At 40.0% G+C, this 14,876-nt stretch overlaps 1 protein-coding gene and 1 long non-coding RNA gene across 2 annotated transcripts; one reads left to right on the top strand and one right to left on the bottom strand.

Annotated features, from left to right (window-relative positions):
* The first annotated feature begins 5,935 nt into the window (after window positions 1-5,935).
* Window positions 5,936-10,356, top strand: LOC109240313. Its single transcript, XM_019406935.1, has 4 exons — window positions 5,936-6,548; window positions 7,601-8,241; window positions 8,936-9,126; window positions 9,745-10,356. Exons 1-4 carry the CDS (start codon window positions 6,032-6,034, stop codon window positions 10,118-10,120), a joined length of 1,725 nt encoding a protein of 574 aa, XP_019262480.1. The 5' UTR covers window positions 5,936-6,031; the 3' UTR covers window positions 10,121-10,356.
* Window positions 10,357-10,767: 411 nt separating this feature from the next.
* On the bottom strand, window positions 10,768-13,083 carry LOC109240312. Its single transcript, XR_002070047.1, has 2 exons — window positions 12,430-13,083; window positions 10,768-10,993 (listed from the first exon to the last, which is right to left on the bottom strand). It is a non-coding gene; the product is annotated as an uncharacterized LOC109240312 (long non-coding RNA).
* Between the last annotated feature and the right edge of the window lie 1,793 nt (window positions 13,084-14,876).

Here is a 14,876-nt window from a genome sequence, read left to right as displayed (position 1 = left end):
GAAGAACGAGCGACCGTACAAGCTAACACTCTGCTAGGCTCAGAAATGTCCAACCTCAGAAATCGATTGGCCAGGGCCTGAATATCCAAAGCAAGCGGTCTCTGGCTGACCGGAACATAAGCAAGACTACCCATGCTGGCGGACTTCCTACTCAATGCATCGGCTACCACATTGGCTCTCCCCGGGTGGTACAAAATAGTAACATCATATTCCTTCAATAGCTCCAACCACCTCCGCTGCCTCAAGTTCAACTCCTTCTGCTTGAACAAGTATTGCAGACTCTTGTGATCCGTGTACACCTCACACGTCACACCATATAGGTAATGCCTCCAAATCTTCAAAGCATGAACAATGGCTGCCAACTCGAGATCATGAACCGGGTAATTCTTCTCGTGGATCTTCAACTGCCTCGAAGCATAAGCAATGACTCTGCCATCCTGCATCAATACTGCACCAAGCCCAATACGGGAAGCATCACAATAGACTGTATAAGGCCCTGAACCTGTGGGCAAAACCAATATCGGTGCCGTAGTCAGAGCTGTCTTGAGCTTCTGAAAGCTCGCCTCACACTCGTCCGACCATCTGAACTGGGCACCCTTCTGGGTCAATCTGGTCATCGGGGCTGCAATAGATGAAAACCCCTCCACGAACCGGCGGTAGTAACCTGCTAACCCCAAGAAACTCCGAATCTCTGTAGCTGATGCTGGTCGAGGCCAATTCTTGACTGCCTCAATCTTCTTCGGGTCCACCTGAATACCCTCTGCTGATACAACATGACCCAGAAATGCAACCGAACTCAACCAGAACTCGCACTTCGAGAACTTCGCATACAACTGACTATCCTTCAGAGTCTGAAGAACCACTCTGAGGTGCTGCTCGTGCTCCTCCTGGCTGCGGGAGTACACCAGAATATCATCAATAAAGACTATCACGAACATGTCCAAATACGGCCTGAACACTCGGTTCATCAACTCCATGAATGCTGCTGGGGCATTGGTCAACCCAAACGACATGACCAGGAACTCATAATGCCCGTACCGAGTGCGGAATGCTGTCTTAGGGACATCGGATGCCCTAATCCTCAGCTGGTGGTAGCCAGATCTCAAGTCTATCTTTGAAAACACTTTTGCACCCTGAAGCTGGTCAAACAAATCATCAATCCTCGGCAGTGGATACTTGTTCTTTATCGTCACCTTGTTCAATTGCCGGTAATCAATGCACATCCTCATCGATCCATCCTTTTTCTTCACAAATAACACTGGCGCACCCCAAGGAGAAACACTAGGCCTGATGAAATCCTTCCCTAGCAAATCTTGCAACTGGCCCTTTAACTCCTTCAACTCTGGCGGGGCCATGCGATACGGCGGAATAGAAATGGGCTGCGTGCCTGGGGCCAGATCAATACAGAAATCAATATCCCTGTCGGGCGGCATACCCGACAGGTCTGAAGGAAAAACCTCGGGGAACTCCCGAACAATAGGAATAGAATCAATAGAAGGAACCTCTGTGCTGGAATCGCGAACATACGCCAGATAAGCTAGACACCCCTTCTCGACCATGCGTCGAGCCTTCACATATGAGATAACACTGCGAGTGGCATGACCTGGGGTCCCTCTCCAATCCAATCGGGGTAAATCTGGCAAAGCCAAGGTCACAGTCTTGGCGTGACAATCCAAGATGGCATGATACGGGGACAACCAATCCATCCCTAATATGACGTCGAAATCCACCATATCTAAGAGCAATAAATCAACACGGGTCTCAAGACCCTCAAATACTACCACACAGGAACGATGAACTCGGTCCACCACTATAGAATCGCCCACCGGTGTAGATACATAAACAGGAATACCCAAAGCATCACTAGGCATAGACAGGTAGGGTGAAAAATAGGACGACACATATGAATACGTAGACCCAGGGTCAAATAGCACTGAAGCATCCCTATCACAGACCAGAATAGTACCTGTAATAACAGCATCTGAAGACTCAACCTCTGGCCTGGCTGGCAAAGCATAGCACCGGGGCTGGGCCCCACCTCACTGCACCATATCTCTGGGACGATCGACTGCTGGCTGGCCTCTACCTCTGGCGGTCCGAGCTCCACCTCTATGATCTCTACCTCCACCTCTATGGCCTCTACCATAAGAATCCCCACCTCCAGACGAGGCACCATGAATTTACCTGCATGACGGGGTCTCTTGTCTGACCCATAACCACCTCCCCGTGCAAGAGCCATCTCAACTCTACGGGCCGCATTGGCCGCCTCCTGAAAAGAAATCTCACTACCAGCTCCCATAGCCATCTGGAGACGTATCGGCTGAATCAATCCATCAATAAACCTCCGCACCCTCTCTCTCTCTCGGTGGGGAGTATAACAACAGCATAGCATGCCAGATCAATGAACCGAGTCTCATACTGTGTGACTGTCATAGAGCCCTGCTGGAGGCGCTCGAACTGCCTGCGTGGTAGAAGAGGAAGCATGTGTTCTCGCCATCTGTGAAAGAACAGAGTAGAAAGACAATCAGTATTTGAGAAAACAGAATCGCAAGACAGGAAAGAACAAAAGTGAAACTTTTCCTAACTCCGTAGCCTCTGGGGGATAAATACAGACGTCTCCGTACCGATCCCTCAGACTCTACCGAGGTTGTCCGTGAGTTGTGAGACCTATGTAACCTAGTGCTCTGATACCAACTTGTCACGACCCGGATTTCCCACCCTCAGGAGTCGTGATGGCACCTACTAATAGGAGCTAGGAAAGCCAATTAGTTAACATTTCTCTCAACATCATTAACAGTATAAAGAAGAACGAGGCAATTAATATAAAAGCGGAAGTCTCGATACGTAAATAACTGAAACCAAGTGCGGAAATTCAAATACACCTCTACCCAGATCTGGTGTCACTAACTCACGAACTTCTACTAAATGCTAAAAACAAACTCTGAATAAGAATACAGTACTGTCTGATCCGATACAAGGGAAATCAAACGAAAGACAGAGATACGAGAGACTCCGGGCCATGCGGACGCCAGCAAGCTACCTTGGAAATCTCCGGACTGAAGTAAGCTCCCAACGCTCCTACTGCAGACCAAAGGCTCCTTCTCCGGTACTATGATCTGTGCAAAAAGCACAGAAGTGTAGCATCAGCACAACCGACCCCATGTGCTGGTAAGTGCCTGGCCTAACCCCGGCGAAGTAGTGACGAGGCTAGACAGGACCTACCAAAAAAAACCTGTGCAGATATGTATATACAAAGGCAACAGAAATAACAACAGAGAATATCAACTAAAAAGGGGAAGGGGGCATGCTCGGGAAAAAAATACAGCGAAAACAGATCAACGGATATAACAACGAAACTATCTCAATACCATAGCTCATATATAAGTGGTCGGCGCGCCACACGATCCCATTTCTTAATTCATAAGTGGACGGCGTGCCACACGATCCCATTTCATAATATATATATATATACATAAGTGGACGGCGTGCCACATGATCCCATATCATAGTTCAAAATATCTGGCTTTGTAAAGAAGGCCCCATTAGGGGAATTCGACAACATAACACTTTAACCCGGCAAGGGTACAACTAACAGCCCAAATATCCCGGCAAGGGAGAGTACATAATAATAGTCTACACGTCCCGGCAAGGGAATAATCACAACACATCCTATTTTAAATCACTTCTTTCTCAACTATCACATTCTTGTTCGAGCCAACGCTCCAAAATATACCAATCACAATTCTTCCTCAACCGTTCACATTATATGAAATTTATCAATTAAACAAGAAGGTTGTGTCACATCATTCGAATTAAAAGCAATTAAGACTCACGGTCATGCTAGACTCCGGTGCATAGATAACCGTCACCATGCCTATGCACCGTACTCCACATTTAGCAAGTAGCAAATAACATCCTAATCCTATTCCCTCAAGCCAAAGTTAGAACAAACACTTACCTCGGTCCAAAAATAGCAACCAACTCTCTAATACCGCCTTTCCTCTACAATCCAACTCCGAAACAATGATATCTAGGCATAATTAGTTCAATAATATCAATAAGGGCTCAAAACATAATCCCATAGCCTAGAAATGAAATTCCTATCATTCTTCCAAAACACCAAAATTCGACACCGGTCCCACATGGTCCAAACACGAGGCTCGGACCAAAACCCAATCGCCCATAACCCCACGAGTTCAAATATATAATTTATTTCAAGATTCGACCCCAAATTGAGGTTGAATCACCCAAAATTCCCAAAAACCTAACTCTACCCAAAACCCTTAATTTCTACTTTGATTTCATGATTTAGGGCTAGGAAATTAGTAATTAGATGAAGAAATAATGAGGGAATGATGTTAAGATTAGTTACCCAAAGAGTTATGGAGGAAGGAGAGCTTGAATTTCGTCTATGGAGGGTTTAAGAGAAGAGCTCGTGTGAAAAAAATGAGAAATCCCGTGCTGCTACTGTTCTGGACATAAAAATATAACTGGGCGTATTTACTCTATGCGATCGCAGAAGGAGGCTTGCGATCGCATAGGGGAAGGGAAAATTGACCACTGCGATCGCAGAATGGGTCATGCGAACGCATAGAAGAAAAGGGCTATGCATACCGGGGTTGGTTTAATGAAACGCGATCGCGGAAGCTTAATGCGATCGCAAAGAATGAAGGGGCTAAGGTACGCGATCGCAGAGGAGTTCATGCGATCGCATAGAACAGAAAATGGGCCTGATCAATTAACCCTACGCGATAGCAGAAGAATGTATGCGATCGCAGACACCAGCAACAACAGTTTTCTGCAGCATTCCTAAGGCTAAAACCATCCCCAAAAATACATCCGGAAATCACACCCCGAGCCCTCGGGGCTCCTTAAACCCAACACATGTACTAACTCAATAACATCCTACGAACTTAACCGTGCGATCAAATCGCCTAAATAACATCAAAATCCATGAATCAAGCCTCAAAATCATCATTTTCATTTCAAACTTCTTAAACTTCTAACTTTAGATATTTAGGTCTGAAACACGTCAAATGACGTCCGATTTCGACCAAACTTTACAGAAAGCGCATAACACATATTTAAGACTTGTACCGGGTGTCGGAACCAAAATACGAGCCCGATACCATAGTCTTTTAATCAATTTTCATTTCTATTTTCCTTAAAAATTTCAGAAAGACAATTTCATAGAAAAATTCATTTCTCGGGCTCTCGACCTCGAAATTCGACTCCGGGCATATGCCCGAGTCTCATATTTTTCTACGGACCCTCCGAGACCGCCAAATCACGGGTCCGGATCCGTTTATCAAAAATGTTGACCAAAGTCAACTTTAGCAATATTAATATCAAAATTCTTCAAATTTTTCACAAAGTTCACATATTCCAACATAAACGCTTCCCGGCTTCGCGGCCGGACTGCGCACGCAAATCGAGGCAACTAAAAGCGAGGTTTTCAAGGCCTCGAAAGCACGGAGATTGGAGGAAGTCCGGTGATGACCCTTTGGGTCGTCACATTATAAAACCAAAAAGAAAAGAAAAAATGTTTTAAACCTTATACAACCATTCAATGCTAGCCATATCTCAAGGTATTTTGAATCTTTTCTTTTTGCTGTGGATTTTTTTTGGTACGGAACAAGTATTTGAACTCAAAAACTGGTTTTGAAATTTACATTCTATTCATATTTTGCGATTTTTTTAAACACGTATACACTATTTTAGTCGAAACAAATGAATTATACCAAACTCATATACTATTATTCTACTGTTTTTACCTGCGTCACTGTAAATGTGGCACCTCGGCTCCCTTTACACATTACCAAGCTAAAGGAGACAGCATCACAACCTTCCTTCAATTTCAAGAAAACTTTTTTTAATCTTTTCAAAAAGAATAATACTAAAAGAAAGCTATAAATAGTTGAAAATCCCGAAAACCACACAAATATAATAAAATACAAAATTACTTCTTATCACATTCAAAAATATCCATCGCTCTTTGCTCTGCTTACCGAGCTTGACACTCTCCAATCCAATGGCGACGCATTTCCCCACAACATACTCACGCGCCGTCGCACGCGCCTCCATTCCACCTCCCAATGAACCCAAACTAGAATACCCATTTACCATTTCCACCAAAAAATTACAAAGCCATTGGAAATTAAACCAAAGAAGAAGGAAGAGTTCAAGAATCAAGGTGTCAGATGATGGCAAAGATTCATATTTGGATATGTGGAAGAAAGCAGTGGATCGTGAGAGGAAATCTATTGAGTTTCAAAAAATAGCTGAGAACACTGCTGCTGATGAAGAAGAAGAAGTGAAAGAAGAAAACCCAGAGGTGTTGGAGAAGAAGAGCAATGAATTCAACAAGATTCTTGAAGTTTCATCCGAGGAAAGAGATAGAATTCAAAGAATGCAGGTAGTTGATCGTGCTGCTGCTGCCATTGCTGCTGCCAGGGCATTGCTTCAGGAGAATCCTGTGCCAAAGAAGGATAGCATTTCGGTTGAATTGAAAGCTAATGGTGGTGGAGCTGAGGAAAATCAACAACAAGGTAAAACTCATTATCTTTTATTTTTCCTATTCACAACTTTCTTTGATATATATTTTACTCCTTGCCACATGTACAAAAATTCTTAACTTCTTGTTAGTAGCAGAATGGGTGTCCGTTCTAAGAAATATATTTCTCTTTCTAAGAGTGGAGGAAGTTTTATCTTCCATTCTGGGACGTCTATTTATTAGTTGCATAGATTATCTTAACCTTGGATTGGTTGCAAGGCAGTTGATTATGCATTCAAAATAGTTCCTCTGAGGAGTCATTTTTGCACATGCTAGCTTGATGTTTTAATGTCCATTCTAATTTTCAAATTCGAATTTGAAATTGTATTAATTTCTCACATTCTGTTGCATTCATGAAGTTAGTATTTAGAAATTGATAGTGTTTTACTCGATAGGTGGAGTTGTCATTTCTTCTTTTGACTCTATTGCTATGTTCTGTTGGTTGGATATCCAACAACGATACTGATGATATTTCAGCGCTTACATGATTCAAGAAACTTTTGGTTCTATGTAACTGTGCTTAAGCTTTTCTTCTTTTAATGCCTAAGTTTTTGTCCCTCGTTCTTGTAAATTTAAAAGCTATTTTTAACTGGACAAATAAAATGAAATAATAGAATCCTTTCTGCTTCTACTACCCTTTTTCCTTATTTTCTCCCTTCCCGGTGCTGAACGAAAACAACACCTTTTTCTTTTCAAGAATATGGCCTTTAATGGGTTCAAAGGGAATCCCTAATCTCATTTGCTGCACACTTTGCTATTACAAACCTGTTATGAGATTCGTCTTTCTGCAACATAGTTGTAGTCCTTCTAATAGCTTCGATCTCAATTTTGGATAGAATGGAGCTGCCTCGCTCTCCAAGATTTTATTATACAGTTTAAGCCGTAATGTTTTCTTATGTGTGGTGATGTAGTACTTCACAATTTTAGGAAATATGATATTACTTGATTGCTCATACTTCACAGAGAAATGTGATATTACTTGTTCCAATCTTTTACTCCATTGCTATTACATGGTGGCTCAGTCATGTGATATTTGTACTTGATCAGGACCGCAGAATGTCATCTCCATTGTGCCTAAATCAGGAACAATTATGGGAACACCAGGTCCAAGCTTCTGGTCCTGGACACCTCCTTCAGATAGTTCTTCTGATGACATTCAGATGAAATCAGATGGGTCTCTGACTCCAGACCCACTAAACCCTGTGATAGAGAAAGAACGATCTCCAGATTTTCTATCTATCCCATTTCAGAGTGCTATGGTTGATAGCAAACATAGTCCTCCCCTTCCGCCTCTTCAATCACATTTAGAGGTTGAAAATTTGGATGCTTCCAGCTCAACACCTGAGATACCTCACCAGGAGGAGGAACGTGAACTTGGCATTCTGTTCTCCGCAAATGCAGCAGAAGCAGCTTATGCTCTTAGCCAGGAAAACGAGGCATCATTCCAGGGAATCAATCCTGATGGATCAAGATGGTGGAAGGAGACGGGGACTGAACAAAGACCTGATGGGGTGGTCTGCAAGTGGACGCTAACCAGGGGCGTTAGTGCTGATAAAACTGTTGAATGGGAAGACAAGTATTGGGAAGCTGCTGATGAATTTGGTCATAAGGAACTAGGTTCGGAGAAGTCGGGACGAGATGCTGCTGGAAATGTGTGGCATGAGTTCTGGAAAGAATCAATGTGGCAGGTCAGACTTCATGTGCTTTGTCATAATGATGAGTTCTCTTTTGTGCTAGCTATTGGTCTACAGTTTATGAGTCTAACTGCAAGACTGCTTTCTATTCCCAGACAAAAGTGAAAACAAGGAAGATGAAAAGAGAAAGGGGAGGGGGAGGATATAAGAGGAAACTTGCTGTGAAGAGTTAGAGGACAACATAAAATTTCTTGTCCATAACTTCTTTCTTAAAACTTCTTAGATGCTTTTGGTGAGACAAGGTTCAAATCTATCAATACCTTTTGTCTAATTAACGTCTGGTTTCTTCTCAATGAAGCTACCCAAATTAGGCGCTAGAAACATATCATGTGACATGATAAGGTGAAATTAGCTATTTTGGTCTGGGAATCATAGGAGGTTATGGTCATCATCATACACGTTCCTCCCCCTCCTCTGGGTAGCTAGTGCTGTTGAACTGAACATTCTATAAGAACTTTGTGCTCCTATTTTTCTCTCCTTGCTTTCTGTCCTCTATCTCTGTTTGAAATTTCCATTATTAACATTTTAAATGATAAAGCACAGTGCTGCTGTATATCTCCAGTGAAGATAGGTTGTAACTTGAAAGGATGGCCTGTGATTGGGATTTGAGAAACTATGGAAATACTTTTACCTAGTCTGAGACGCTGTGTATCTTCTCTTATTTTCTCTTTATTGTGGCTCTGTGTAGAGTGGTGGGCTTGTCCACATGGAGAAAACTGCAGATAAGTGGGGAATGAATAAGAAAGGTGAGGAGTGGCAGGAGAAATGGTGGGAGCACTATGGTGCTGGCGGCCAAGCGGAGAAATGGGCTCATAAGTGGTGCAGTATTGATCCAAACACACCCCTTGAAGCCGGTCATGCTCATGTTTGGCATGAAAGGTATTAAGATATATGTATTCTATTTTTCAACTTAAGCTCTTATCTCACATGTGCACTCAGTAACTAGCATTGTGTTGTACATTTCTGGAAAACCACTCTAGTTACCTTTTCTTTCTTCTTGGACTTGTAGCGCTTTTGATAGCTGAAAGCATATCTCTGCCATCTTTTGTTGTTCTTGAACAACCAAATCTTCTGATTATTCCATATTCAGAGGTTACTATAATATTCTTCTATAAAGTTTGGAGGGCTCTATTTTCAAGGTTTTAATGGATTCTCAGACAAACCATATCAATATGAACCAATATAGATCTAAGTTTAAAATGTTTGAAGCCCTCAATTTTGAATAGACTTTGTATACTTTATTAACATTTCTTGTATTGAACCTAGTAAGCTACCATGCCATCTCTGAGATAGTTTTTCCTGAATGCTGTCATAACCTAATTGCACTGATCATAGGCCATGAGAGAAGCAGAATCAGAGCATGCATTTATTGGTAACTTCAAGAACTTTGTGATGCTTATATGTACTTGCAAGGGTACAGCTGCTTTCTCGTTATCACTTAGTCCGCTTCATGTTATGTTAATTCCTTACCAAGTATGGTGCAAATCCATTTGGCAGGTGGGGTGAGAAGTATGATGGGAAAGGCGGCAGCACAAAGTATACAGATAAATGGGCTGAGCGCTTTGAGGGAGATGGTTGGGTGAAATGGGGTGATAAATGGGACGAGCACTTTGATCTAAATGCACATGGCGTCAAGCAAGGGGAGACATGGTGGGCAGGCAAAAATGGAGAGCGTTGGAACCGCACTTGGGGAGAGGGGCACAATGGTTCGGGATGGGTGCACAAGTATGGAAAGAGCAGCAGTGGGGAGCACTGGGACACCCATATAAATGAAGAAACATGGTATGAGAGATTCCCTCATTATGGTTTCTACCATTGCTTTGAGAACTCAGTCAAACTCCGTGAAGTCAAAAGACCTTCTGAATGGCCGTGAGGAGTAGTTTTTTGTGCTTTTGATACTATCGACCAGGGATCAACGTAAAATACAGAACATATTATATGTTTTTCGTTCAGCTATTATGAAAAGAGTGTTATAGTGTACGTGCTTTCTGATGTTAGTTCAACTCTTGTAAGATAAGTAGTAGGAGCATATTTTAAACAAAGAAGTTGCCTATGTTGCTATAATATTTGCTCAGAAAGGCATAATACCATGTGGAATTTCCTCCCGTGTGTCTTGAGGCTTATGATAATCAACTGCAACTTTTTCAATGTGGTGGAGGGAGACATGATATAGAAGAGGAAAAATAGGAAAAGATAAATTTTGGTAAAATAAATGTATCCCTTTTAAATGTATTTCTATCACGATTGACAGTGTAACGCATTGTGATGCAATTGAAGTGGTACTATCTTAAATCAGTTCATTTGTAAAGAATAAGTTCCAAGCAAAATTAAGAAATTAATGGAAATATGGTTTTTGCTAATTTAATTGATGATATATAAATGACGTTCTTGTTTGAATCCTTAATTGAATTTGGATAGTGTGTCACGACCCAAAAATCCCTCCGAAAGAGTCGTGATGGCACCTAGTCTCTAAACTAGGTAAGCCTGACATTAGCTGAAATAACATTGATATTTATTAACTTAAAATGAAATTTCTCTAAACAATTTACCATTCCCAAAACCGGTAGTACAAGTCATAAGCTTTTCTAAGAGTAGTTATTCAAAATAAATACATCACTGTTCCGAACAAAAGGTACATATGGAAATAAGTACAATCGAAGGTGACTCCGAGGACCGCGAAGGCTGCAGCAGGTTTACCCCGAGTCTCCAGTGCAACGAACAGCTACTATCGATCAAATACCTAGATCTGTACACAAAAATGTACAGAAGTGTAGTATCAGCACAACAATATTCTCATATTACTCAGTTCATAGGTTATACCAATACAATTAAGAATGTTCAAGGAGCCTCATTCGCTTAACATAAAGTAGAGTACAACTTCAAACCCAATTAGAAAAATCAACAAGAAGAGATGAAGTCATTTTCAGAAATCATTTGATAAAGAAAATATCCTTTTCAATTAAAGTACAATATCTAATGAATCATTACCTTTAATACGAGAAATCAATAAATCAAAACATAGTAGAAATTCCTTTTTAAGTAAAGTACAACCTCAAACGGTTTAAGAAAAATTTAGTTGAGAAAACAATTAAGGTAAAAATGTAACAATTGTTGAGATTTGAAGTATTGAACATATAAAAAAAAAGGCGAGGTATTGTAAATACTATGGATTCCAACACAAAGAATCACGACAGTAAAACGATCTAAATAGTTAATACATTTGAATTGTTAATAACAAGTAAACACAGCAAACAGAAAGTGCACGGCATCACCCTTCGTGCGTTAACACTCTCTCACTAAAACAATACACGGCATCACCCTTCGTGCTTTACACTCTTCCTCACCCAAGCAACAAACACAATGCAAATAGGGTAAGGGAATCTATAACATCGAAATAAAATCAAGTAACAAGTGCACGGCATCACCCTTCGTGATTTTACTCTCATCCTTACCACAAAATCAATATAATAGGCACGGAATGGTACATCGTGCAGCACGGCATCACCCATCGTGCTTTACATTTTCTCATCATAATCATACACGACATCACCCTTCGTGCTTTACACTCTTTCCTCACAAACAACAATGCACGACATCACCCTTCGTGCTTTATCACTTTTCCTCACCTAAACAACAATCACAAACAATGGGGCGAGGGGATAAACAAGATTAAAATAAGAATCCCGGCAAGGGAACAACAATCAATAATATCAACTTCCCGGCAAGGGAACAACAATCAATAATATCAACTTCCGGCAAGGGAATAATTTATACCTCTTTTTCTCTTTATTCCACTTACATTTCATAACTCACTCTAACACTTGAGCCAATGCTCCAAAGTGTGTGATTATCTCATAAACTTTCACAATTTGTATTGTAATTTGAGCCAACGCTCCAAGGGTTCAATCAATCCACTTGCTTTCATAATATAACTTGAGCCATTGCTCCTCTATGTTCAAGAATCACAATTACTTCATTCACTTTCCACAACAAGTAGAAATCATCTTTAAAGCATAGGTTATTCAACATAATCATGAAGTTCACATTATAAGACTCACGGTCATGCTAGACACCAACGTATAGATACTCGTTACCATGTCTATACGTCTTACTCACAATTAGCACATAACAAATAAGACTCAACTCCTAATCCCTCAAGCTAAGGTTAGACTAAACACTTACCTCGCTTTGCAACCAATTCGAAATTCTAACAATCCTTTGCCTCGCGAATTCGTCTGAAGCTTCAAATCTAATGGTGTAAAGACTAAATCTAAGCCAACGGGCAAAGATAGTTGGAGCACAGCAACAGATCAACGAAATCAGCAGCATTTTAATGGTTGACATGAACCAACATTGCTCGAAATTCATTTCTCCCCGATTTTATGCACAAATGCCCAGTCTATTTATATTTTTCTGCCTACGACAAGCACACTGCTCGAAACTTGGATATGGATTAACAACTTCGATAAAACACCAAAAAGAGTAGCGAAGGTGAAATAACAACAAAAGAAAATGATGTACGTCTGCTACATGGTCTTAGGAAAGCAAATGGGGGGTGCTGTCTTGGGGTCACAAATGCACTGTTCATGTGCGTTTTCTTTCAAAAATCACAAGAGGAAGATCCAAAAGAAAAATGGGAAACGGAACCTTCCTTTTTTGTTTTCTTTTAAGAAGATAAAGCTAGCTTTGGAAATGCGAAAGAGAAGCCTCCAAAAATCCGATGGGGGTCCCTTTTTTGGTCACTGCGGCGGAAGAATTTTGCTCTTAGGCCTCTAGGTTTTTTTTCTCCTCCTTATCTCTCTAATATGCCCTCCTCTCTCTCTAAAATCAGTAAGAAATGACCCCAAAATGAACCCCAAGCCTATATATTGAAATGGGGTCGGGTTATAAAAATAGAAAAATTAACCCTCTGAAGTAGGGTTTCTATCGCAAAATGGACCACAAAACAAGAATGCTGGCCGCATAATGCATCACAAAATCGGTGCCCAAAACTGGGCTACACTGGCCCAGTTTGCGACAGAAATGCGACCACAAAGTCAGAAATGCGACAGGCTTGCGATCGCGGATTTGACATAGGATCGCATTTTTTCAGCCTTTGGTAAATTGATCATAACTTTGTGTAGGAATGTCCAAATGACGAACGATTTGAAGCGTTGGAAACTAGACTCGAAGACCTTTCATATGATAGGTTGTTCATCACATAAAACATTATACATATTTAGATATGCTCGTTCAAAGTGGAGACTTGTGCGAACTCATTTGAAATCTTATCCTATTATGTAATTTTCCAACTTGGCTTAGACTTAGGGCCTTCCTTAGACCCCATATATCTTATAGTAAGCCTCGTACACTTGTTCTCATATCTAATTGGTATCCATAATGATAATAGACCTATTCCACATATAAAATAATATAATTAGAACACGTCAACTTTCTTATTTCGCCAAAATGCGCCGAAATGTCCTATGGACTTCCAACTCCAATTCCGGACATACGCCTAAGCCCAAGATTACCATACGAAGCTATTGACATCGTTAACAATCCATTTCGGGGTCGTTTACTCAAAAGTCAACTCCCCGGTCAACTCTTTCCATTTGAGCTTCAAAAATAAGATTTATTTTTCTTCTTTAAATTTAACTCCGAATCTTACGAATACCAAACTCGACCATACATGTGGGTCGTGATGCATATTACGAAGTTTTTCAAGGTCTTAAGCCGTTGAACGGAAATGCGAAATTCTTAGAACGAAAATTGTACCCTTGGTCTAGGGTGTAATATGAAGGGGAGGAAAACAAAAGAATTTACTTGACTCACTTCGGTTCTAGAATTATACGACTTCTCATTTGTACCATTTGAAGGGTGTTTAAGGTAAGGAGAGAAAAACGCGTTTTCTTGGAAGATTATTGGGAGACTTATAATTCTGGAAAAACTCTAAAATTTAAAACGAAAAAGAGATTTTTACATGCTTGGTCCCTTTTTAAGAACTATTCTCATAAATGATAGTAAGTTTTGTTTATTTCAAAAACAACACATTTTTTTTTTAATTTTTTAGCACTTTCACATTGATAACTCCATTAACTAAGGTACATTTCCTTTTCCCTCACTCTTCCATAATTTCTTTTTTCTCTTCCATAAATAACACTTACCCAAATATATCAAGATTCTAAAGCAGAATATCTCAAAAATAATTTCTCTGCACAATGAAAATTTCAATATTTTTTTCTTTTTTGAGTTTTAAACTTTTTTCTGTACAATTTTATTTTAACTCAAAATGTATCTTTAATATATTTCAAGTATATTATATTGTGATAATTTACAATGTAAATATTTCATCAATATGTCTTATATATATATATATATATATATATATATATATATATATATATATATATATATATATATATTAATATGTATTTATACCACATATATAACTTATATATATACACACATCATAATACATTATTATATTGACATTATTTAAAGTATATTGCTAGCATATACCTTACATACAATTTAATCTAAAATATTAACATGCCACTAATATGTATATAGAAGAAAATAAATATGTCACATATACTATTAATATACGGATAATTTATACAAATATGCATATTATATTAGTGCAAAAT

Source organism: Nicotiana attenuata, unplaced genomic scaffold (assembly GCF_001879085.1).
Source record: "Nicotiana attenuata strain UT unplaced genomic scaffold, NIATTr2, whole genome shotgun sequence".
Classification (NCBI taxonomy): domain Eukaryota; kingdom Viridiplantae; phylum Streptophyta; class Magnoliopsida; order Solanales; family Solanaceae; genus Nicotiana; species Nicotiana attenuata.
Note: the sequence above shows the minus strand (reverse complement) of the source record. Positions and strands in the feature narration are given on the sequence as shown.

Coding starts and splice junctions, on each gene's coding strand:
- LOC109240313 (XM_019406935.1), top strand. CDS start 6,032: ATGGCGACGCATTTCCCCACAACATACTCACGCGCCGTCGCACGCGCC. Junction 8,242..8,935: donor GGAAAGAATCAATGTGGCAG/GTCAGACTTCAT, acceptor GGCTCTGTGTAG/AGTGGTGGGCTTGTCCACAT. Junction 9,127..9,744: donor GCTCATGTTTGGCATGAAAG/GTATTAAGATAT, acceptor TCCATTTGGCAG/GTGGGGTGAGAAGTATGATG.